This window comes from Nerophis lumbriciformis, linkage group LG34 (assembly GCF_033978685.3).
Source record: "Nerophis lumbriciformis linkage group LG34, RoL_Nlum_v2.1, whole genome shotgun sequence".
NCBI classification, from domain to species: domain Eukaryota; kingdom Metazoa; phylum Chordata; class Actinopteri; order Syngnathiformes; family Syngnathidae; genus Nerophis; species Nerophis lumbriciformis.
In genome coordinates this window covers 17,286,119-17,311,500 of record NC_084581.2, presented here as the reverse complement: position 1 = coordinate 17,311,500, position 25,382 = coordinate 17,286,119, and the positions used below count along the sequence as shown (strand labels likewise).

The 25,382-nt window shown below is 39.9% G+C and overlaps 2 protein-coding genes across 4 annotated transcripts in view; one reads left to right on the top strand and one right to left on the bottom strand.

Annotated features, from left to right (window-relative positions):
* Nucleotides 1-4,205, bottom strand: part of hbs1l (HBS1-like translational GTPase) — a 33,996-nt gene extending 29,791 nt beyond the window's left edge. For both annotated transcript variants that reach the window (XM_061929652.2, XM_061929653.2), the window contains exons 1-4: nt 4,040-4,205; nt 3,480-3,545; nt 3,262-3,390; nt 2,935-3,186 (exon numbers count right to left, since the gene is read on the bottom strand). In XM_061929652.2, the coding sequence (XP_061785636.1) occupies nt 2,935-3,186; nt 3,262-3,390; nt 3,480-3,545; nt 4,040-4,082 (490 nt within the window). In that variant the 5' untranslated portion in view covers nt 4,083-4,205. The remainder of the gene's footprint in view (nt 1-2,934; nt 3,187-3,261; nt 3,391-3,479; nt 3,546-4,039) is intronic.
* An 11,697-nt stretch (nt 4,206-15,902) lies between these two features.
* myb (v-myb avian myeloblastosis viral oncogene homolog) lies at nt 15,903-24,763 on the top strand. 2 transcript variants are annotated; one of them, XM_061929213.2, is made up of 16 exons: nt 15,903-16,066; nt 17,974-18,091; nt 18,164-18,235; nt 18,313-18,405; nt 19,331-19,551; nt 19,631-19,859; nt 19,934-19,996; nt 20,092-20,196; nt 20,643-20,876; nt 21,040-21,168; nt 21,323-21,441; nt 21,519-21,630; nt 21,712-21,810; nt 22,535-22,633; nt 23,469-23,552; nt 23,635-24,763. In XM_061929213.2, exons 1-16 carry the CDS (start codon nt 15,939-15,941, stop codon nt 23,728-23,730), a joined length of 2,001 nt encoding a protein of 666 aa, XP_061785197.1. In that variant the 5' UTR covers nt 15,903-15,938; the 3' UTR covers nt 23,731-24,763. The 2 variants fall into 2 exon arrangements, with proteins under 2 accessions (XP_061785197.1, XP_061785198.1); XM_061929214.2 differs by lacking the exon at nt 21,040-21,168.
* Nucleotides 24,764-25,382: the final 619 nt, after the last annotated feature.

Sequence of the window (25,382 nt, the reverse complement as noted above, 5' to 3'; positions counted from 1 at the left end):
TATAAAATTGATTAGTAAACATCAATAATCGATTTATTGTAAATAAAGAAAAGTAATGCAGACAGTTCTAAAATGTGGCTGACTGCAGCGAGCTACCTCACAGAAAGGTCCGAACAGCTTCTTTATTTTAGGGCTCTAATGTTCCAGTTATTCACACATTTTTATGACAAATGCACTGTTTTAAAAGTTGCAAGTGATAACCACTCATTTAGTGAAACGAAAAGAAATGTAAAACTGCATCAATATATATAAATTAAAGATGTATCAATAATCGATTTTTAATTAAATAGTAGCTCCTGAATTGTAATCGTAATCAAATCGTGAGCTGCCCAAGGATTCCCACCTCTACTTGCTACACATTTAAGAGACGCTCAAGAAGTTGGTTTTAAAAGTCTTTGAATATACGACACCATGAAGCGGGGGGAAAAAAAGATATTTTTGGGCCTTGCTACACATCTAAAAACAGAGGCTGGCACTTCAACTTCACGTCAGTCAGCTAAAGCATGGGACTTACAAGTTTAATCATTTTGTTGTTCTTCAGCGACTTAGCCACTCGAGCATGACTGTTTAAATGTGGGTAATGTTAGCACACGCCACTATGGCCGTGTTGCTTTTATTTGTGTTCTCCTGTTCCACGCCCTAATGTTATGTTCTTTTAAGTTATATATGGCATTTATCATTTTGGACAAGTGCAGTTGGTGTACATGCAAAACGTGGATTAAGTGCACAGTAGTGCTTCTTGGAGACACACTCTGTCGGTAGACGGGCATGTACAAATGCAGCACATCTGCATTAAAGGGACAAAACAGCACTTTTAAAAAGTGAGAGTCCAGCTTGAAGGTTAGAACTTGGGCTGCAACGATTAATCAATTAGAAAAACAAAAAGTGGATTTATATTGTTACCGGTACTTAGATTAATTATGTGAATGTAACATAAAAAATTTAGAAGATCTGTAGTGCATAAATACGCGGACACAGTTACCACCATACTACAATAGAGCACCCATGGTGGCGGTGCCATTTATTTATTATTTTTTATTAAATGCAGATGTTAAAAGTGAAATTTTAATGTTGATGTGTGCTTATTTAAAAAAAAGAATGAGGTTTATGGCAAGAAGAAAAATATTTTTTTTATTTAAACAACTTTCCCAAAAATGCGCATTGAGGCTATAAAGTGTGTTATCAAATTACTCGATTAATTTAACAAAATAATCAATGGATTACTTGATAACTAAAATAATCAATAGCTGGAGCCCTGTCTAGAACACACTTACAACCCACTTGTGGGACTTCTGACCCTTATTTAAATCAGGGGAGGAAAAGCTTCTAACGTTGCATAACACTGGTTTCTCATAGTGATTGTTTGACCCTTTACACTTATTTTTATAGTTTTCTGTGGAAAATATGTTAAAATCCGCACAAACCTCCATCCATCCATCCATCCATCCATCCATTTTCTACCGCTTGTCCCTCTCGGGTTGAGGGAGTGGCTGGAGCCTATTCCAGCTGCATTCGGGCGGAAGGCGGTGTACACCCTGGACAAGTTGCCACCTCATCACAGAGCCAACACAGATAGACAGACAACATTCATACTCACACACTTGGGACCATTTAATGTAGCCAATAAGCCTATCCCCAGGTGCATGTCTTTGGAGGTGGGAGGAAGCCGGAGTACCCGGAGGAAACCCATGCAGTCACGGGGAGAACAAGCAAACTCCTTCTTATTGTGAGACACACGCACTAACTGTTCCAGAAAATGTTGTATTACTCAAAGTGGCATGACTTCAATAACAGCCCTTACACTGTTAATGTGGTCATATTGAAAGCAACTACATCTACCGCATTTTCAGCACTATAATGTGCACCGGATTATAAGGCGCACCTTCAACGAATGGCATAGTTTAAAACTTTGTTCATATATAGGGCGCACCGCATTATAAGGCGCATAGAATAGACGCTACAGTAGAGGCTGGGGTTACATTATGCATCCATTAGATGGAGCTGCGCTAAAGGGAATGTCAACAAAACAGTCAGATAGGTCAGTCAAACTTTATTAATAGATTACAAACCAGCGTTTTGACAACTCTGTTCACTCCCAAAATGAATAAACAGCTGTTTTATTATTTTCCCCGAGGTAAAGTCAGTGACGTAGTGTTTTGTTTATCTTTTAACAACAGTAAGGTATAACATGTAGTGCAACATTTATATCACATAGTGGAGGGGAACTTTTCCCTGATTCAATAAACACGTAAAAAACAGTAATACTGTTACGGCAAATCAAACGTTAGTGCAATCACAATATGGTAACACTCGAAATAGTGCGGAGCAATAACAATATATCAATAACTCAACGTTGCTCAAACGTTAATGTCACACAACACACAAAATAAACATGTAAAGCTCACTTTATGAAGTTATTCCTCATTCACGAATCCCTCGAATTCTTCTTCTTCAGTGTCCGAATTAAACAGTTGGGCGAATACAGCATTGTCTCGTCTAAGTCGTCATTAATCGAGAGTGTTGCTGCTGTTGTCTAGCAGTTCAGTGACAATGTTAAATTCGCTCGCTGCTGCTCTATTCCCGTGTTCTACTGCGTGACTGATCGTCTTAAGTTTAAACTCTGCGTCGTAAGCGTGTCTCTTAATAAGAGCCATTTTGGGGTCTTTACATAAACAAACAAATGGAAATGAAACGGCACACCTGGTGCAGTCATATATCCCAGCATGGACCGCGCGCGTTTTCTTCTTCTACGGGGGAAAATGAAGTCGGCGGCTGTTTACCGTAGTTGCAATTGATTGATTGATTTAAACTTTTACTTGTTGGAGGCTCAATATTGGTCCATATATAAGGCGCACCGGATTATAAGGCGCACTGTCAGCTTTTGACAAAATTGGAGGTTTTTAGGTGCGCCTTATAGTGCGGAAAATACGGTACCTTTCTCAATCACGGCCGCCTCCCTGCTTCTTTGCGGAAGCGATGCTTTTTCCTTGTTAACCCTCTGGACAGCTGGCGGGACATCTGTGGTGGTTTTGCTAACCAGGGCCGTTTTAGGGTCTTCGGAGAGGATGGCATCCAGCGCACGGTGTGCATCGAATTCACACTTTATGGCGACTTGGTTCAAGACAGAGTCCGGCATTGAATCTCCCAGCACGGCCCTCATGTGATCCAGACAAGAGTACAGCTTGGCTGGAGGGGGAAACAGACAGATTGGCTGTCAAATATTAATCTGAGGGCGCCCCTAGAGAAATGTTGTGCTGTTACCTTGATCGAGAGGATCAAGGTTTTGGCTGACGGTCAGGGGCATGGGTACATCCTCTTCATATTCTTCCTCCTCCAGTGGCTCCTCCTTGGGCGCTTGCTTCTCTCGACGAGAGTAGATAAACTGATTGGCTGTACAAACCCCCAAAAACAGTACATTTAGAACCACCGATGAGATTACATATTAAAATTGATCACAATTGAACATGTGTGATACTCACCTGTTGCTGGTGATATACAGTAGTCATCCTCCATAGACTGCCCATACATGTCATCATCTTCAAAATCTAAAGCAATGTAAACACAAGTGTAAAAGCGCTCCAAAATTAACTTAGGGCATACAAATATAGTGGACTAACGGAGGCTAGAATATGTTATTCAGTTACCCTGACAACTGTCCAAATACACTTTTAATAGCGCTTGAGGACGGATGAATTGTAAAATATAGTTAGATAAAAGGAGAATATTTTTCGTGAAGACACCGCAATTTCTGAACCAAAACAACATTTAGCAAGCCAGTTTGGCAAGCTGATAGGAATTATTTTAGATAGCTACATATCTAATTTTGTAACATTGTGCCACGTTGTAACTTATCAGTCGAAAGTTAATTTGTGTCATGTGGTGGCTGCCAATTGACCCGACAGCATAACATCGAGCTAACGTTAGCGCCATTGAACAACATAGGAAGCTTCTTTGCTGCCAACTATCTTAGCAGGCTGCGGCCTTGCCATGAGGTCGGGTTTTTTAAACAATAAAGACTAGTCTTATTTGCTTTAAGTACCTTCGTTGTAGTTGTAGCCTCGGACATTACGGTGCCGAGACATTTTTGGCTCATCTGTCGTCTGTCCGCCTCAGCGAAAATAGTTTTAGGTTGTGTTTCCCGTATTGTTATTGTGGCATGTGTAAGAGTGCGGAAGCCATTGCTGTTTTTCTAAAGCGCATGCGCCAACAGTTCACCCTGCAGGAAATCCGTTTTACAAATCAAAATAAAACACAAACCACGACAGTTTATTTATATATTTATCATAAATAAATAAATTAGTCATTACTTTTCCTATACATTTAAATTTTTAATTTTTAATAAATCTATTCAAGTTTTGAGAAGGTTACGTCTTCAAAAACGTTGGTGGATGACAAGCAACAGGTCCCTCTGGAGCTCGCTATCCATCCATCCAAAGTGTTCTGTGGTCTGACAAGTCCACATTTCAAATTGTTTTTGGACGTTGTGTCCTCCGGACCAAAGAGGAAAAGAACCATACGGATTGTTATAGGCGCAAAGTTGAAAAGCCAGCATCTGTGATGGTATGGGGGTGTATCAGTGCCCAGCAAGACATGGGTAACTTACACATCTGTGAAGGCGCCATTAATGCTGAAAGGTACATACAGGTTTTGGAGCAACATATGTTGCCACCCAAGCAACGTTACCATGGACGCCCCTGCTTATTTCAGCAAGACAATGCCAAGCCACGTGTTACATCAACGTGGCTTCATAGTAAAAGAGTGCGGGTACTAGACTGGCCTGCCTGTAGTCCAGACCTGTCTCCCATTGAAAATGTGTGGCGCATTATGAAGCCTAAAATACCACAACTGAGACCCCCGGACTGTTGAACAACTTAAGCTGTACATCAAGCAAGAACGGGGGGGCTTAACCATGAGATGTTCAAAAACGAAGTAACAAAATAAAATATGTTTTAATAGTTCTCTTTTGGTCTATGCTTTCTATGTGATTTTGGTGTGGTTCCTGTATATTTTGATAATTTTCAAAATGGCGGAAATTCCGTGTTTCCTGTTCAAAATGACAAGGCAGACGAGAAGTGAGGCAGCCACCGGAAGTGCCTCGGCGGCTACACACAAAGTGTATTGAGCGCGTGCGTGCGAGGGGGCGCGTGCTTGTTGCCGCGGGGAAAAGGCAGGCCATGAGGCAGCAAGTACCTCTGCCTCAAGGTAGGGGGCGATATATTGTGAACTTGCAGTAGTCTGACTGCCACAATGGGAGAAGTGGGGGCGCTCAAGCTAGCAGACACGTGTCTCTCCAGTTAACTGTATTTATAACAAACATGGCATTTTTATTAGAGTAAGCCAGCGTTTGTGGGTGTTCTTTTGTCAGATGCAAAAATATTGTTTTATTGCTTGGAATGAAATTGAATTAAATGAATGTGTCTGCCAATATGGAGGATTATATACTGTATCCAAGATTAAATACTTCTCTGAACTGGACTTTAAGACAAAATTAATGTGATCATACAAATTAGGTTTTCATGGAGGATAGCTATTGCTGCTTTAGATACAAATACAGAAATGTAAGATACATAAAGTAAGATAAATGAACTTGTGAATGTAATGACTCTTGAAAAAAAAAGATTTATAAACTCTACAAATAGGAATAAATAGGAACTAACCTAGAAAAAAAACGTTCCCCTCGGGAAAGGGAGGGGAAGAAAGGAAAGGGGAAAGAAAAGGGAAAAAAAGAATAAAGAAAAAAAATTGTCGTAAATTCTTTTTTTATTATTGTTATTATTTTTTTTATTGTTCCCACACTACCATTGCTTTTTTGTGTCACTTTTGATATGGTTTTGGCACGGTTTAGTTGTTTTTTGTGTGACTTTTTTGTATTTTTTTATTTGTATTTAAATTTTTTTGCATCTGATCAAGCCACGGAAATGTGACTTTATTCTTCTTATTTTAAGTGTGAACAGTGGTGTGAATGTTGTCTGTCTATCTGTGTTGGCCCTGCGATGAGGTGGCGACTTGTCCATTGTGTACCCCGCCTTCCGCCCGAATGCAGCTGAGATAGACTCCAGAACCCCCCCAAAAGGGACAAGCGGTAGGAAATGGATGGATGGACGGTGGAGAGGTCCCCGGAAGGTGATCTAATGATCACTTCCTGAGGATCTTTGATGCCAAGGAATATTCATCCATCTTGCTATGGTCTGGATCGTCTGCTGATCCTGAGCCAGTGCAGGATGGATGGATATATATACAACATCTGGGTACTTTTTCTAATAATGTCTATACTGTAAACCTTGAGTTGTTAAAGCCCAAGTGCACCTCTCTCCTCAAGCGTGCATGTGAGTGTGGATGAGTGGATGTGTGCATGTATGAAGGGTCTAAGTGAGCAAAGTATGATTGTCAAATGTGATTTTAACTGTAAAATTCAATAAAATATATTTGCAAAGAAAGGTAATATACACTCACAATACTTGATTTATTTTGTTAAAAGCAAATGGGACCAAAAAGTATTTAATTACAACTTTATCAAATACTTTTTGGACCCATTTATCATATCATAATATCATTATGATAACGTTTTTATGAAAGCGAATTACTCCCTTCTTTTTCCTGTTATTCTAATGTGCAACCTGAATCAACAATGATTAGAGCTGCACATATGTATTTAGGTAACAAGAAGAAGAAAAAAAACCTCCATAAGTATCTATGCCTCACCTGGTGTATAGTTCACCGCACGTCACTGCTGTGCATGCCATTTAAAACTGACTTCGAAACAACATTGCAAAATAGTTGTATTTGTGACAATGTTGATGTCTAACGTTTGATCCACGTTGTTGGTTGGGAAATGACCAAATTTCAATGGTCAAGTCAGCGTCACAACCTGACATTGAATAAAAGTTGTCAAAAAGCATGTTGTTTCAACGCTGTATTTGTGTTTTACAATATTGTTTGGGAAATGACTAAAATCTCATGGTCAAACTAAAGTCAGAACCCAACATTGTTTAAACGTCGTCAAAAACCATGTTCCAACGTTAAGTTTGAGTTGCTCAACATCAGGACCTAATTCAACAAGTTCTCAAAGTTGTTTCAATGTCTGGTGCCTGCTGGTGGGCAGCCATTCAACATCTTTTATTTTTAAAATTAGACTTTGTCCCTTACAGAGGACAAACATGCATTGCTGGGTCTCGGGAATGTAAAAAATGTGTGGGAAATGTCTTTCAGTTTGACTTTTAAACAATCTTGGTGTGAAACTGTCATGAGCTAATTCTCTCACACTTGCATCATGTGCGCTAGGCATCACTTTAAAAAAAACATATTTTGGAAAAATTAACACGATACTGCTGTGTGGGTGCATGCTGACGCTCTTTATAATATCCTGTGATGATAAAAGGATGGAAATTTCAAGACAATAATCTGATAAAAGCAGGTGCCATATGTGGAATAAAACATGAGGTTTGGTGCACAATTAGAGCAAGAAAGACATCTGCTATCAATGCTGTAGTTATAAAATCATTCAGTTCATTCATTAAGTGAAATTATATCAACAAACATGAATCAATCTTGCTTATCAGTCTAACGGTAACCCAATTAAAAAAAAAAACTGACTTGGGACCCTAAATTTTGTTGCACCTCTAAATGTTTCTAGGACATCTCAAACCTTCAAAGTGGCAAACAGCCACGCAACGGAGATGGAAAATATGGTGAAATATGATTGTATCATGCAGAAAAAAGCCACAAAACATTTAAAAAGAGTAATGTTGTTTCCATTGCACTCAAGTCTGTTGACTTCCTTCATAAAAACATTATCTCATGAATTTGTTTCCAGGAAAAAACAATTGTTTTGCCCTCTAAAGCCTTTCGTACCAAAAGTATCCGCTGGGCTGATTAGATGAATTAAACAGATGGATGGACAGATTGCAACATGAATAGGTGGCTCATCAGATTAGAAATAGAAATACAAAAACTGTTGCCTGCTATACAATCTCTGTAAATATTATTTTAAACATGAAGGCATTAGTTCTATGGAATTAAGTGAAAGCTAACAGCTGCATGTTGTCAATTACAGTATTTGAATCTCTGTGCCAGTTAATATGTGATATAGAAGACCAGATAAGGGGATGAGCATGTTAATCCCAATGATTGGCAGAGGGTATGAGATATTGTTAATTATTTATTTACGATAAATCATCTCTGGAGTGAAATGCAAAACCTATTGTCAGGCAGTCCAAACAAGACAAAGAAATGTAATGTAACGGTTCTTCACTTGTCTTACTTTAACAAGTGTTGCACATTCCGTAAAATCGATGTACCGTACGTCTTATTGCGGCTTCTCTGGGTCGTCAGCCATATTTAGTTGGAAGTGTTGTTAGACTTGAAAATATTGCTTGTCAAGGGACAATAATAATAAAACACTTTAGAGTAGAGATGTCCGATAATATCTGTTATTAATATTCTGGTTCCTACATTGTATATCAATATATATCAATACAGTCTGTAAGGGATACAGTCCGTAAGCACACATGATTGTGCGTGCTGCTGGTCCACTAATAGTACTAACTTTTAACAGTTAATTTTACCCATTTTCATGAATTACTAGTTTCTATGTAACTGTTTTTATATTGTTTTACTTTCTTTTTTATTCAAAAATGTGTTTTTAATTTATTTATCTTATTTTATTTTTTTATTTTTTTTAAAAAGGACCTTATCTTCACCATACCTGGTTGTCCAAATTAGGCATAATAATGTGTTAATTCCACGACTGTATATATCGGTATCGGTTGATATCGGTATCGGTAATTAAGAGTTGGACAATATCGGAATATCGGATATCGGCAAAAAGCCATTATCGGACATCCCTACTTTAGAGTAGAGTGTGTACAGCTTGCATTTTGTTATAAATCTACTAGCCTCTGAGAATGACTCCGCATTATAGAATTCATGTTTCCCATCAATGAACCGCAGCTTTCCAATACTAGAGAATCTGTAATGCCATACAAGCTGTACACTGACTTCTCTAAAGCAATGATTCACAACCTTTTTTCAGTGAAGTAGCCCCTAACCAGGTTGAAAAAATGTACGTGAAATACAGTGCCGTAAGTGTAGGGCAAATTGCACCAAGCACAGTGCTCATCTCTCTTTTTTTGTCGTTGTGGCTTGTGCAGCCCTTTGAGACAATTGTGAGTAAGGGCTACATATTTTTTTAGAAATAAAAATAAATATTTTTAGTAAAAAAGGAAAATATTAACTAAATTACAAATAAAGCTGCCCATAAAATAATTATCAACTTGTTTTGCCTTCTTTTGTGGCCATGATAAAAATGTGTCCTGAAATGCAAAATATGATTAAATAATTAACTAACTTGTAAATAAATGTGTAAAAAAAGACAAATAAAATGATTATTATTTATATACCTCCGCCAGAAGGTTATGTGATCTCTGGTGTTAGTTAGTTAGTTAGTTAGTTAGTTAGTTAGTTAGTTAGTTAATTGCATGGGCAGGTATATATACAGCTTTAAAATGTGTAATTTTGAACTATATCCATCTGTTTTCTATAGCTTGTTCTTCTCGGGGTGGAGGCTGGGTACATCGCCACTCCTGGGCATTATTTTGAACTATCTTCATTGAAAAGAAAAATAACTTTTAAACGATATACTGTAATATTATTTCCAATTAAATAATAAAGTACAACTCTTCGTATAGTCACCGTTGTTAAACCTGCAATTCAAGTGACAACACCGTAAATGTTTTCTTTGTAAAAAAAAAGAAAATACATGCAATCAAAATGTGGCTCAAGACAATCACAACATCTGAATCAGATTTATTGGCCAAGTATGTTTAACACACAAGGAATATGACTTGGTAGACAATGCTCTCTTTGTTCAATGCAATTTTTGATAGACACTTAGTAATATTTTAAAAATGAATAAAAATAGAGAGTAGCTTAAAACTGAATCTCAACATGTTTTGAGGACTTACATCTTGTCAACGAGAGTGTTTTGGAGATGTTAAAGTGTGTATTTGATGAGTTTTGATGAATTTGCTGCCTTAATTGTGACTTTATTTTCCGTTGAAGTGAAATATAACAAAATGATGTCTGCGCTTCTGGTGTTAGCTTTGTTCGCATGCTATTTCTTCCTCTGTAACAACTAACAAGTTAGTATTTGTGTCACTAATACGGGAGCCAAAGTGTATTTAGTTGTGATCCATATACCATACGGACAATATAAAGGAACATTTTAGTGGTTTGGTAATAGGTTTGCCATCTCCCTGAAAAAAAATAACGGACGACTCGATTATTTGCGCCTTTTTTATTTGTGTGAAAGGAGTTTTATAATATCCGCAGAGGTTGAATGGTTGCAACTGGGTTTTCCTTGTTTGTTGAAGACGTTTCCATAGAGTCCATTTGCATCAATTAAACCCTTAATTGTATGACCTGATGACAGACAATCTACACGCAAACTGTATTTGTATACTATTTGACTCCAACCAGAATTTATCAAAATGTTTAGATGTGCAGGTTTTGGAATATTACAAATATGTGGCACATAGTAACACATTGTTCAATAATAAAAATGATGAGCAAAATAAACTGAATAGAAATAATATTTTCTTAAATAAAAGTGTTTCCTGTTTAACTTAACAGAATACAAATAAACACTTTTCTTTACAGACATCTGCACTGCTTAACTTCAAAAAGTACAACAATTCAGTGTTCAGCTTTATGATAGAGCAGGTCTCCAACTTTTTATCACTATGAAAACTACTTTGACAAAAATAAATGAGAGTTGAGTATTTGTCTTTAATTTGTATGACTGGCAACATTTGTTTTTTTTTGTGGTCATTGTCTTTATACTATTTTGTGGTAATGTGTCATTCAATAGAAGCTTAATGTCTAATTAGAACACTTACAAAAATACTAAGAGTTGAAGCAATTATTATTTGAACCTTTGGTGAGCTACTGTAGCACCAGCTACCTGTTGGAGAGTGTTGTCCTCATTTCACTATCATTAAGTGTACTGTCACTGAGGATGGGTACATTTCATATTTGAACCAATTTGTACCATTTCCAGTTACCTGAGCATCAATACCGGTACTCAATGGTACCAAATTTTGGTACTTTAGTGTCCCCAAAATGTGTGTGTTGGTCAACATGAATTGTTTTTAGAATACAATCTAGGAAGCACGTTGGACCAGGGGTTATTGTGTGTGCCTCACAATAAGAAGGTCCTGGGTTCAATCCTGGGGCTCGGGGTCTTTCTGTGTGGAGTTTGTATGTTCTCCCTGTGACTGCGTAGATTCCCTTCGGCTTCCTCCCACCTATAAAGACATGCACCTGGGGATCGGTTGATTGCCAACACTAAATTGGCCCTAATGTGTGAATGTGAGCGTGAAGGGTGTACCCTGCCTTCTGACCGAATACAGTTAAGATAGGCCCCAGCACCCCCGCGACCCTAAGAGGGACACGCGGTAGAAAGTAGATGGATGGGAACACAATCTTATTTTTAATTGGAACATTTAGAAATGAGCAGATTATGATAACCTCTGTCCATTTGTCATATTTGGTTTTATTATTACATTTCTGAGCCAATTGCTTTGTTGCCCTTGAAAATGGCAACATTACTAAGAGGCAGTTTGGCTGAGTCCGCTCTCAGTGCTGCTGGAGTGATGGCCAAGTAATAGTGTTAGGGATGTAACGATATGAACATTTCATTTCATACCACAGTTATTGTGACCAAAATTATCACTGTTATTATAAGCTCAATATTGTTGAATATGCTCAAAAAGTACTTATGCAAGGATTAAAATCCTCAGATTTTTTTCATAACTAAACAAACAACTGATATGATTTTGGGGGTGATCCAGATCATTTAAACTACTTTGTCTTACGTTTACGTTACAAGGCTCATCGTCTTTGTGTGAGTGTATGCAAATGGCCCTGACAAGAGGGTTCACTCCGTTCATTTAATTCCTCTATAGATAGCTTGAAAATGTATGGGCGGATTTTGATAAAACTATCGGGAAATGTCAGAAATGGGATAATGAACAAGTGATTTGACTTTGGGGGTGATCCGGATCATTCAAACTACTTTGCTTTACGTTTACGTTACTTGCTCAACGTCTTTGTGTGTGTATGCAAGCGACCCTGACAAGAGGGTTCAATCTGCTCAGAAAGTTATGGGAGGATTTTGATGAAGCTTTCAGGATATGTCCAAAATGTGATAAGGAATAAGGGATTCGAATTTGGGGGTGATGCGGATCATTACAACTACTTTACCTTACGTTTAGATTACGAGGCTGATTGTCTTTGTATGTGTATGCAAGCTACCTTGACAATAGGGTTCACTCTGTATAGTTCATAACTCCATAGTTAGCGCAAAGAGTTATGGACGGATTTTGATGAAGCTTTCAGGAAATGCCCGAAATGGGATATGGAACAAGTGATTCGATTTTAGGGGTGATCCGGATCATTTAAACCTACTTTACCTTATGTTTACATAACGAGGCTGATGGTCTTTGTGTGTGTATGCAAGCAACCCTGACAAGAGGGTTCAATCTTCTCAGAATGTTATGGGAGGATTTTGATGAAGCTTTCAGGAAATGTTCGAAATGGGGTAAGGAACAAGTGATTACATTTTGGGGGTGATACGGATGGATTATTCAAACTACTTTACCTTACGTTTACATTACGAGGCTGATTGTCTTTGTGTGTGTATGCAAACTACCCTGATAATAGGGTTCACTCTGTATATTTCATACCTCTATAGTTAGCGCAAAAAGTTATGGGTGGATTTTGACTAAGGAAATTACGGAAATGTCCAAAATGGGAACAAGTGATTCTATGTTAGGGGTGATCTAGATTAAGAATTAAAAAAAAAAAAGAGTGTACCCTGCCTTCCACCCAAATGCAGCCGGGATAGGCTCCAGCAACCCCTGGGGCACAGAGAAGGATAAGCGGTAGAAAATGGATTCTTTACTATTGACAGCAGGCTGGGGTCTGCGCTCTGTAGTACTTTCCTAGTTTGATATAGTTTTGCTGGATTGGTTTTATTTTGTCTCTTGCAATAAACCAACCACAAAAGTTATGTACTGTTTATCATATCTTTGTTAATGAGGCACACTTGCAACAACGAACAAGTTAAATTTTGTAGGTATTGTCCCTTGACAAGATATACGAAAACACTTGTTGATGTTGTGTGATGGCTGTACTCGCGTCCTGTATACCAATAATGATCCTGCAAAATGACCACTGTTTTGTGGCATCAGTGACATCAGAGACCTTGTTTGCTGTTCCCAGCACTAAATTTGATAGTTTGGCTAGGATGCTATCTTTAGCCCAAAGGCCATCATTACATTGAAACAACATTCAAATGAGCAAACTTGTGCACACAATGCTTTGCAAAGGGGAGAAGGGAGGAGCCAACTAAACGGCTGCTCCTAACCTGCCCAATCGCGCCCATGCAAATGTCCTGGGCTAAAATTCAATGGACCTCAGGCTTCCCCTGCTTCAACTACTTATGTATTTGCATAGCCTGGCTGTGCTCCTCTCAATTTGGTTTCAGATAACAAGATGTAGTTTTTGTTTTTAAATAATACCCTTGAGGGAGAAACTTGTGCAGACATACTTGGGTTTGAAAGCTTTTTAGAGGTGGTATCTTCATTTGCATAGGAGCAAATTCCGCTTCTCATTTAAATGTTAAGTTGCCTCGATTACTATGGAAGTGTATAAAACTGCATGAACACGAGCGGTATTATCAATAAATACATTATAAGGACTTCTCTCTTTAGAAAAAAAAATGCGTTGCACAATGCATGTGTACACAGGTGTGGGGTTTGAAACCTACAGGCAAGTCAAACAAGCTGGTAATGTCACACATTACCAGCTTACCAACATATCACAGGCAAGATGATACACTATATTTACACTATGCTTTAGGTTGTTGAAGTATCTCTCCTTTTCTTCAGTCCACTTATTGCATTAGTTCGCTGCCTTGTGTGTGCTCTGTGTGTGTGTGTGTGTGTGTGTGTGTGTGTGTGTGTGTGTGTGTGTGTGTGTGTGTGTGTGTGTGTGTGTGTGTGTGTGTGTGTGTGTGTGTGTGTGTGTGTGTGTGTGTGTGTGTGTGTGTGCGCGCTCTGCGTGTGTGTGTAGGCCACTATTTTCATGACTGCCCTGGGACAAAAGGCTCATCAGGGGTGATCGTAATTACAAGTGACCAGGACAATACGGTCGCGTATGGAGGAACTAATACAATGCGAAGAGACATTTATACAAATAAAGTATGTACCCCTCCTTCTCCTGCACCAGCCTCTTCTTCATAAATGGCTGAGTGAAAGCAGCCCGTGTGCAGGGTGCAGGGATGGGAGGGTGGGGGCGACCAAAACAAAATATCATAATACTTACACAGCGCCCATGCTGATCAACGCATAGTGTAGAAAGTACATGCATAGATCAACTACTGTGTTCTTTGTTCTCGCAAGGTTATAAACTTGTTTCTCTTTTATTTAAACTATCTTTAATGTACTTTGCAGCGCTGTAAGTTTAAATGATTATTACTACTTTAAAGGCAAAAGAGAAACTTCATGATAACTTAAGCAAATATTGTATAAAATAATATATATATATATAATAATGTATTTTATTTGTATTATTGTTATGTTTGTATAATACACTTTAGTTCTATACATTGCAAGAGTTATGGATAAAGTCATTTGTTCCCAGTTTATAAACTCATTCAGATTATTTTTTTATTCATATCTCTTGTTATCTACTCTGCATTACTGCTTGCACTTTTTTTCCCACGCATGCCAAAAGGTCATTCAGTGTTTACTATGTCCCTGTACTACTAACTTGTTTCTCTTTCGTTTAAACTATCTTTAATGTCAGCTATACTGTACTTTGCAGCACTGTACGTTTAAATGATTATTACTACTTTAAAGGCAAAACAGAAACTTCATGATCCACCCATCCATTCATTTTCTACCGCTTATTCCCTTTGGGGTCGCGGGGGACGCTGGATCCTATCTCAGCTACAATCGGGTTGAAGGCGGTGTACACCCTGGACAAGTCGCCACCTCATCGCAGGGCCTACACAGATAGACAGACAACATTCACACTCACATCCACACACTAGGGCCAATTTAGTGTTAACTTAAGCAAATATTTGTATTTTATTTGTATTATTGTTATGTTTATTTAATACATTTTATTTCTATACGTTGCAAGAGTTATAGATTAAGTAATTTGTTCCGAGGTTATAAACTAATTCAGATTATGGTTTTTTTTGTATTTCTCTTGTTACTCTGCATTACTGCGTGCACTTACCATGAATTGATTAACGTGGACCCCGACTTAAACAAGTTGAAAAACTTATTCGGGTGTTACCATTTAGTGGTCAATTGTACGGAATATGTACTGTACTGTGCAATCTACTAATAAAAGTTTCAATCAATTAAAAAAAAAAACTTTTTTCCCTCTCATGCCAAAAGGTCATTCAGTGTTTACTATGTCCCTGTGCTACTAACGTCCTTAACCCCTTTCACAAGAAAGAGAAGTAGCTCTTGAAATGTGATTTAAAAAAAAAAAGAAATAAAAAAAAAGGTTGAGCGCGGACAAAGCTGCCTTAAACGCGCCTTAACAGTGAGCGCGTGTGGTGCATTCACGGACTGCCTCGTAAATTATAGCACCACCCGGTTGAGAAGTTGATGGTGCATGCACGTTTGTATGTTGCGTTGTAGCATTTGTATTGAGGTGATGTCTTTATTAGTAAGCAAGTTAAATGGCGACGCCGTTATTAAGATTTTAGTCAATTCCCGCGAGTGTAGTAGTGTAACGCGACAACTTTTACTGCGCATGCGTGCCCATAGAGCGCCAATTTTACCGGGGCTGACGGGGGGCGGTGTGTTTGTGGTGGTAGGAGGAGCTGTTGTAGCGGAGTATTGCCGGAGTTTAAATTAATGTCAACCTGCTTGCTTACCGGGAGAACGAACCCGGCGCTGATAGTGAAAGTACGATTGAACAGAAGCAGCGTGAGAGGCAGCACACCGGGGAAAGTGACTGACATGACTCGGCGGCCCAGGAACAGGTTAGCTAACCTCACAGGGACAGAAATACACTTGTCGTTTTTTTTAGTTGTTATTTTAAGATAGCATGTCGTCGTTGCTTCTTCCTTCATAACGTTCCAGAAGAGATATTGTTCTGATGTGGCTTTTTTTTGGGAGGGGGTTCGGGTCGCGCGCGCCGCTGACAGGTGGTGGTCATCTGGTGCGCGCTCCCGCTGTCGAAAAAAACCCTGAATGAATGAATGTGTGCGTGGTCGTGCGCGTATCTGTTAAATGATAACCCATGCCTATACTGTACGTTTTTATTGCAGTAGTCACCTTAACTCAAAGGACGCCGCGTTTTCACTTTCACACTTACAAAGATGACTGCCGACAATTGTCAATTGTTTCCCATACAAGTGGGTGAGAGAGCAAGTCAATCAGGAATGTAGTTAACGAAAACCTTCAAAGAGGAGGTTGTGCCTTTTCATTAGGAAAGAGGAGCACACTTATTTTATGAGCGGTGCTTCCATTCACCTGTTGCACTGAGGCTTCCACATTGTGCCTGCTCTACATTCTGATTGGCTGCAGTGTGTGTGAGTGTGTGTGTGTGTGTGTGTGTGTGTGTGTGTGTGTGTGTGTGTGTGTGTGTGTGTGTGTGTGTGTGTCTACGCACTCTAAGCAAGTATGCCCAACAGCATTTGTAAGAGTTCCATCCATCCATTTCCTACCGCTTGTCCCTTTTGGGGTCGCGGGGGGTGCTGGAGCCTATCTCAGCTGCATTCGGACGGAAGGCGGGGTACACCCTGTATGCAGGTCATTTTCACTTTCACATTTGTCTTACTCCAGCAAAGGTCTGCAACTTATTTTTTGCATCACCAAAGTCTTGCTTTTCCACACACTGTAACTGTAGAATAAAACCACATTTTCCCCTGCAGATAGCCTCGTTATCATTAACATTTCTATGCACTTTGATTAATAATAATGAAATGAAGGGTTTTTGGTCGTCTCTGTGGTTTTGCGTTACCACTACACTTAACAGGTTCTATTTGGGCTGACAGATTATATTAAGTCAGATTTTTATCTAGTGCAAGTCAGTCTAATACAAAACATGTAAGATAGATACTGTACATAAAAAAACAATTTAGAGATTATCTGATATCTACCCCCAAAAAATATCCAATAACTTATCTTTTTTGCTCAATTTTCCCTACATAATAGAAATTAGTCTGTTAAAAAAAAAAAAAAAAATATCTTAATCACACCAATCAGGGCTTTTCAGCAGGATCACCACTCAAAAGTTTCTGCTGAGAAAGACCAACCTTATTTTCTAGGTGCCTCGCTAAGGGTAGTATAGTTTTTTTCAAAATCTCAGGTGCAGTAAAGGAAAACAAGTTATTGTGGGATGGAAAGGGCGGGAGGTATTTGTGGGCAGCAAGTCAACCATTAATGTGCTGAACATAACACTTATCATGATTGTCCAAAAACACTTGAATAGCTGTTGATCGGGAAGTGGAGTTCCTGTTCACCTGTTACACTGTAATACCTTACCTCTCCTCCACATGGTGCTTGCTCTACATTCTGATTGGCTGAAGTGTTCGTGCGTGCGTGCGTGTGTGCGCGCGCGCCCAGTGTACAATCCGGCTGCAGGTCTGAACATGCCGGGCTTGTGAAATTACGATTGCATGTGCCAATCCCAGTATCTGTAGAAACCAAAAACATAAGAACCTGTTCATCCATAAATCACCCCCCCTTTGCCTCCACATCTTGTGGGTGTCTTGGCTAAATGCCTGCACCCAAACCTTCAAGAATGACTGGTTCTGTGTGTGCGTGCGTGTGTGTGTGTGTGTGTGTGTGTTTCATAGTACAGTACTCATTAATAAGGATAAAACAAGAAGTAACTGTTATTATTTAAAAGTGTAAGTGGTCATGTCTGATCTATGTATTTCAGTGTTTACAGCAGTGAGGAGGATGAGGAAGAGGCTGAGCTGTACGAACACGATTATGACGGCATGATGGCAAAGCCTGGTAAACGCCACCTTGGTAAAACGCGCTGGACAAGGGAAGAGGTATGCCTTTCACTGCTTGAACAAAACACAACACTTTGACCATTTAACTCATTGCATCCTTTCATTGTCCAGGATGAGAAGTTGAAGAAACTTGTCGAACTTCACGGATCAGAAGACTGGAAAGTAATTGCCAATTTACTATCCGTAAGTACACACCACAGTGAGAACTTATAAGGCACGCGCCGTAGGTTAATGTCGTTTTTTTGTGATGTGACCACCAGAACCGTACAGATGTGCACTGTCAGCACAGATGGCAAAAGGTCCTCAACCCAGAGTTAATCAAAGGACCCTGGACCAAAGAAGAAGACCAGCGGGTAAGGAAAAAAACAACACTTAAAGGCCATCAAATTAACACAGCTATTGTGCAGAATATTTGTAGGAAAATCTATGTTAAATTGTGTGTTCATGTTTAAATTTGGATTTATCTTGGTTTGAAATTGACATTTAGCAAACTCCTGCAGATTAGAGTTGCACTGGATTATAATTACAGGTTTACGGAAGTACACTTATCCATTGTTTAAAAAATCAAGTTTGACACACCAGAAAGTGTAAACAGGAAGTTTCACACACACACACACACACATACACACACACACACACACACTAATGCAAATGCACAAAACCTAATTATTTCCTGGGAATCAAGAGCACTGAAAAGGAATAGTTTAGGACGACATCTTCCAATAGTGGATGAAAGGGAGTGCGATATAACACCGGTGCAGCAGCATGAAGAAATACAATTGGTGAGAAAGGTGCGCGTAAAATTGCACAAAAGAAACTACAGAGAGATAGTACATCAACAAGCAGAATTCATAGTTTAAAAGTGTTTTTTTTTGTTCTCGACCTCCTAACTCACCGACTGACTAAAACAGGGATTATTCCCCTCAAGCTATTGATAAGACCAACAATGAGTGTTTCGTACAATTTAAGCAACAGTTATTTCCCAGCAATCCCTCTTCCCCTCCAAACGTTACACAACACCACCACCTTGTGCGTGTTTATTGGACGTGTCCGAGGGGTGCTTGTATTTCCATGCAGATGCCACTGTAATGATTAGCAGGGTAGCTAACGTTCCACGGGAAACTCCCTAGGTGCTCGGCAGGTGTTCTCAGTCACCTACGCAGAGATAAAGAAGGGGGGAAAATACTTTTTTCTGGAAGGTGTCAAGCTCATAGTGACACACCTTTTTTATTATCTGCATCCCATCCATCCTTCTCCCTGCTCCTCTTCCCCCTCCAGGTAATAGAGCTGGTTCAGAAGTATGGTGCCAAGCGCTGGTCGGTCATCGCCAAGCACCTGAAAGGGCGCATCGGCAAGCAGTGCCGTGAGCGGTGGCATAACCACCTTAACCCGGAGGTGAAGAAGACCTCGTGGACCGAGGAGGAGGACCACATAATCTACCAGGCGCACGAGAAGCTGGGCAACCGCTGGGCTGAGATCGCGAAGCTGCTCCCCGGCAGGTAAGATTGATTGTTGGATTTGTCCAAAAACGTGAAAAGAGGGAACATTCTGTTTCTAAAACCCGGTGTCACCCGTAAGGACCGACAACGCAATTAAAAACCATTGGAACTCCACCATGAGGCGCAAGGTGGAGCAGGAGGGCTACCTGCAGAGCGCGGCAAAGGGCACCAGCTCGCCGCTCTCTGTCGGCCATGGCTACACTAAGCCCAGCGGCCATCTCATGACGTTCCCACACCACTCGTCCCGTCACACGCAGCTTGCTCCCGATTCACCGCTCAGCTACCAGTACATATCGGACGCGCAAAGAGTGAGTTGAACACAAATTGGTGTATGACGTATTTATAGATTGTTTGCTCAACTGGCTTGTGATTGGCCACACAGGTGTCCTTCCCTTTGGCTTTGCACTTTCTCAGCATCCCCCAGCATGGAACCACCGCTACACAGGTAAGAAGTACATTGTGATGATACTAAAACCATTAGATAGCAATATTAGGAATTAGCCCTTACAGCCTATATGTTGCGTATTTGTCATTGCTCAGAGACACTATGGTGAGGAGGACCCTGAGAAAGAGAAGAGGGTGAAAGAAATCGAAATGCTGCTCATGTCTACAGAGAACGAGCTGAGAGGACAGCCACCACTACCAGTGAGTTGTGTGTGTGTGTGTGTGTGTGTGTGTGTGTGTGTGTGTGTGTGTGTGTGTGTGTGTGTGTGTGTGTGTGTGTGTGTGTGTGTGTTTTGACAACAGGATTTATGTGCACATAGCCTGACCCGGGGGGCTTAAAAGACAGCGGTTAGCTTTGTGTGAATACGATGGAGGAAACATCTGGGGGGCCTGTTGCTGCAGGAGTGATGAAACAGGACCTCGTCTTACCACGTGTGTGTGTGTGTGTGTGTGTGTGTGTGTGTGTGTGTGTGTGTGTGTGTGTGTGTGTGCGTGTGTGTGTCCACGACCCCTTGTGCAACACAACACAATGAGTATCACCCTCCTGCCATCTTCAGTTCCCTTTCTGCTTTTCTTCCATTTTAACGCCCCTTCTCTTCTTGTCACCCTTGCACTTTCTTTTACTAATATTTATTTTTTCCCGCCAGATCAACTTGCCTTATCCAAGCTGGGCCAGCCACAGCCTGTTGACCCACACAGTAGAGGGTGTGGCGATGTCATTACCTCATCACCGGGCCGCCGCCCCGACCCTACCTTTAGATCAGAGCTGCCTGCCCGAAGAAAGCGCCTCGGCTTCGCGGGTTCACGACAGCAGCAGCGATGACAACAGCGCATCGTTCTCCAGTGCAATGCCTGAGTTCATGGAGTCTGTCCTTGACTCGGTAAGCATCTACGCCACCACTTGCTGGCTCTCCATTTGACATAGCACCTGTCACAGGACATGATGTTACAGTATAATCCTGTCTGTTAGCATTTAGCTTAGCCAGAAGTTTTTTTACCCACTGGTGGGCCTTGACCCGACGTCTTCCGCCCACCTTTCCCCAGAGCCTCGCCTCAGTGGCTGAGGCCAGTACCGGCAACTTCTTGGAAAAAAGCGCTCTCAGAACAGACTTGTTTGTCCGCTCAACTCCCAAGTCTTCGCCTGTCAGAAAGCTTCCTTTTTCGCCCTCGCAGGTAGTTAGCCGCGGGCCTTCAGAAGCCAATCAATCTCTAGCCTGCCCATCATAGCCAATCATCACACTTTGTCCAACCACACAGCCACTTCTTTCCATTTTTATCTTTACTTATATGAACCGTCCTGTTTTCTTCTTTTTTTTTTGTCTCACAGTTTCTTATCCAGTCAATGAGCCCGGAACACTCGGACAGCAAGCAACTCCCACTGAGCTCACCTGTGGACAGCGAGCCTCTCATGGACGACGCCGCCAGACCTCAGAAGGAGAATGCCATGTGAGTGGCGGGGACTCTGGTTTCGGTGCACAGATTTGCGTTGTTACTTTTAAATTGAAAAAATGTATCCCTTTTAGGTTCAGAACACCTAACATCCGCCGTTCCATCCTTGAGTCGTCCCCTCGCACGCCCACACCTTTCAGGTCCACTGTGGACCTGCAGGAAGACCACGGACCACTTAAAATGCTGGTGAGCACTACATCACCCACCAAATGTCCTGATGTATGTTTCGTAAAACTCTGAGGTGCCTTACTGTTTTTTTTCCTCCAGAATGCTCCTTTGGACCAGCTGCCAGTAAACTCCATCAAGCAGGAGCATTCGATGGAGTGCGCTCTCGAGCAGCCGCCTCTGAAGAAGATCAAACAAGAGGTATGAAAACTTTCTTCTTCTTTCTTTCTTTAGTTTATTTCGAACATGAACACACTTACAGCATAATACATCACACAATTTCATATCATTCACTTTACATCATGTCCGAAAAGCAGTAGGAAGAAGCAAAGCTTATTTAATCCTACCCCTTTCCCACTTCAGAGCGTTTACCTACTCAGTGGCCTAGTGGTTAGAGTGTCCGCCCTGAGATCGGTAGGTTGTGAGTTCAAACCCAGGCCGAGTCATACCAAAGACTATAAAAATGGGACCCATTACCTCCCTGCTTGGCACTCAGCATCAAGGGTTGGAATTGGGGGTTAAATCACCAAAAATGATTCCTGAGTGCGGCCACCGCTGCTGCTCACTGCTCCCCTCACCTCCCAGGGGGTGATCAAGGGTGATGGGTCAAATGCAGAGAATAATTTCGCCACACCTGGTGTGTGTGTGTGACAATCATTGGTACTTTAACTTTTACAAATATATACATAATTTACTGACCTTTTTATAATAGAATGACATCTGTGAATTAGTATATACAACAGTTTTGTAATATGTAACTCATTAATTCAGTCATTATTAACATACTGAGATGAAGAATATCTTACCCGCAATATTCTTTTCGTCTAAAAGAATGTAACTTTTTGTCTGGATTTTTCTATGTGATATGGATCCCCCTGGGTCTGAAATAAAATATATATTTACATACATGTTTTTGTTGTCCAAGGTGGAGTCCCCATGTGAGAGGAGTCCTTACATGCAGTGGGAAGGACAAGACCTTCACACGCAGCTCTTCTCGCCAAACGGCCCTGCACAGGAAGTACCAGTAAGTGATTAGATCCTAACCTACCAAAATACATAACATGACATTATGATTTATAACAGCAAACTTACAAAACGGACCTAATCTAGCTATGCCAGTATGTAAATGCACTGCATGAGCCAGAGGTGTCAAACTCATTTTCATGGAGGGTCACATTGCAGTAATTGCTGCCTTCAGAGGGCTACGTTTTTTAAATTAATTTAAATTATGCATGCAGTTAATACCCCGTGATTAATCATTATTAATTGACATTCAAATATGATGCATCTGATTAAAAAAAACACCATTTGACAGCACCTTATATAAATGTATCATCACCTCACAATATTATTACACAATTGCCTATGCATTTGATTATTAGATTTTTTTTAGCAGATAATTAACTATTTTTATCTTTACAAAAATATTATTGTAATACATTATATAATATAATGAAATTATATTTGGCATTAAGATAATATTAAAGCTTAAAATATATGCATTTTTTCTGTGAAAATTGAAAGATCAAATGCATTTAGTTAAAAAAAAGAAGTATTTTATTGACACTTTTTTGGGGTTTTCACGGCCACATAAAATGATGTGGTATAAGCTATCAATTGTTTCACATTCCCTATTCCCTTTTCTTTAATTTGAAAATGGTGACAAACGTTAAACTAATGTAAGTGTCTACATATAGAAGATGTGCTGTGTATGAATTATCAGGAGTAGAGGCAGGGAAGGAGGAAGATTATTCGGACATGCTGGGTTGTGCAAATGTAACCATGTGATGGTATTAGGCATGTCCAAAACAAACATACGATGCACAAGGACTAAGTTCATGTTTTCTCTATCCAATCAGGACTTAATCACAGTTCCATCACTCAGTGAAGATGCACACAATATCTACCACCTCCCTCACAGAGCCACCAACAACCAACCACTGGTATGTATCGTAACATAGTCACCACCATCTTGGTTTTAAAAAAAAACAACAAATCTGAACGTTATCTTCTGGTCGATTGCAGCTCAGCCCCTGGGTCAAAATGGAGCCGCATGTCCTGGCAGTCGAGCAGAGCCACAAGTACATCAAGGCCTTCCCGACGAGGACGCTGGTCGTGTAAACGTCACATAAGACTGGTGGTCATTTTTGCTGTGATACAAGTTGGGAGAGGCTCCACGTCCCACGGGTCAGCCAACCAAAGACTATATATTTTTTTATTTATAGTTAATTGCTTTGGGTTTTTCATGTTTGGTCTTGTCGTCAATGTAAATGTAAATGGGGGAACATGAGTTATGTCATTCGCATCGGGCTGTTTTGTTAATTCTGAATATCTGATATTAATATAAAGAACAAGTTGATTAATTTATTTGCTGTTTATAAATGTTTTTGTTTGCGACAATTGGCCAATGCAGCAGTGTTGGAAGATTCTAAGTATTTAAGCCCTCTTAGCATTATCCAGTGGCATCTTTAATGCATTGAAAACTGACCTGTTTGCTTGATTCAATGATATTGTTTTGTTTTGTTTTAAAGGCTGTAACGGGTCTACCAAAAATTTCAAGTGTTTGGTGCGTGTGCCAATGTAAGACACTTAAAACTACTGAACAAGCTGCATTATCAGTCAGGTTTTACGCAGCAGAAAGGGACAACCTTACTAGTATTACCGTAACCGTTTACCACATTGTCACCTTTAATTTCCTGAAAAAAACATTCCATGAACAAACATTTTAAATGGAAACAATTTATATGTATCTACAGTATATCTACATGTTTGTGTGTTTACCAAATGAGGTTGTTTGTGCAAAACCACAAGCTTCATCAAAATGCACTTGAATTTTCTCCATTTTAAAAAGAGAGAGAATACTAAACACTGATATTTTATAAAACAGTAGCGACTGTGCATGGTATGTTGCTGTTGTATTTGAACATTTCTTTGAATAGTTTTGTGTAATGCGTATTCAATCAGCACTTTCCTTTTTCTTTTTACGCGACTGCTGTAGCCCATTTCAAACACTTAGGCGGTCAATATTTCTTTTTAAAAGAAAAAGGAAAATGCAAGTTTATACTTTATTTGTAGTGTGTGTGTGCTAAAGAAATTTTTTAAGAAGCATTTATCAGCCAAGTTTTTCACGTTTTTATACTTTTCTATACTGCCTAGAAAATAAAGTGTGTTGTTCTTACAACAAACTTGTGTTTGTTTGTTTTTTTGTATGTATGATGGAAATTATTCATCATTAGTGTTGGTCTGCTCATGCTGTAGCTGTGCTACTAAGTCAGTAAAAAAACTGGTGGAGTTCCACAAGGCTTTTACAGTTTACTCGGCAACTTGGTGTTTATATTTTTAAAGGCATACCGGGAATAGATCATTAACTAAATTCTGGGAATTTTGTGAGATTTCTTTTACATTTAAATCCATAGAAAACTGGCAGTGTTTCACATGGCCGTCGTGTCATTTCGTTTGGCCAAATGTAATGCATATTCATACTGACCTCTTTCAAAGCTGTACAACCATTGATTGTATGTCTACAAGGCTACAGTGTAAAAAAAAAGAAGTCCGATTTTACTGTAAAAACCTGGCAGCTCAGTCACCTAAAATTTACCGGAAAATCATCAGTGGTACCATTTTTCCACTTACAGCAATGCACAGTAAAAAAAAAAATGTAGCAGCTCAGTCGCCAGAATTTTGCATTGGTACTGTTCAATTTGTAGTAATGCACTGTAAAAAAAAAATGGCCAAAGATTTTAAGGTAAACTGGCCACTCAGTCACCAGAATA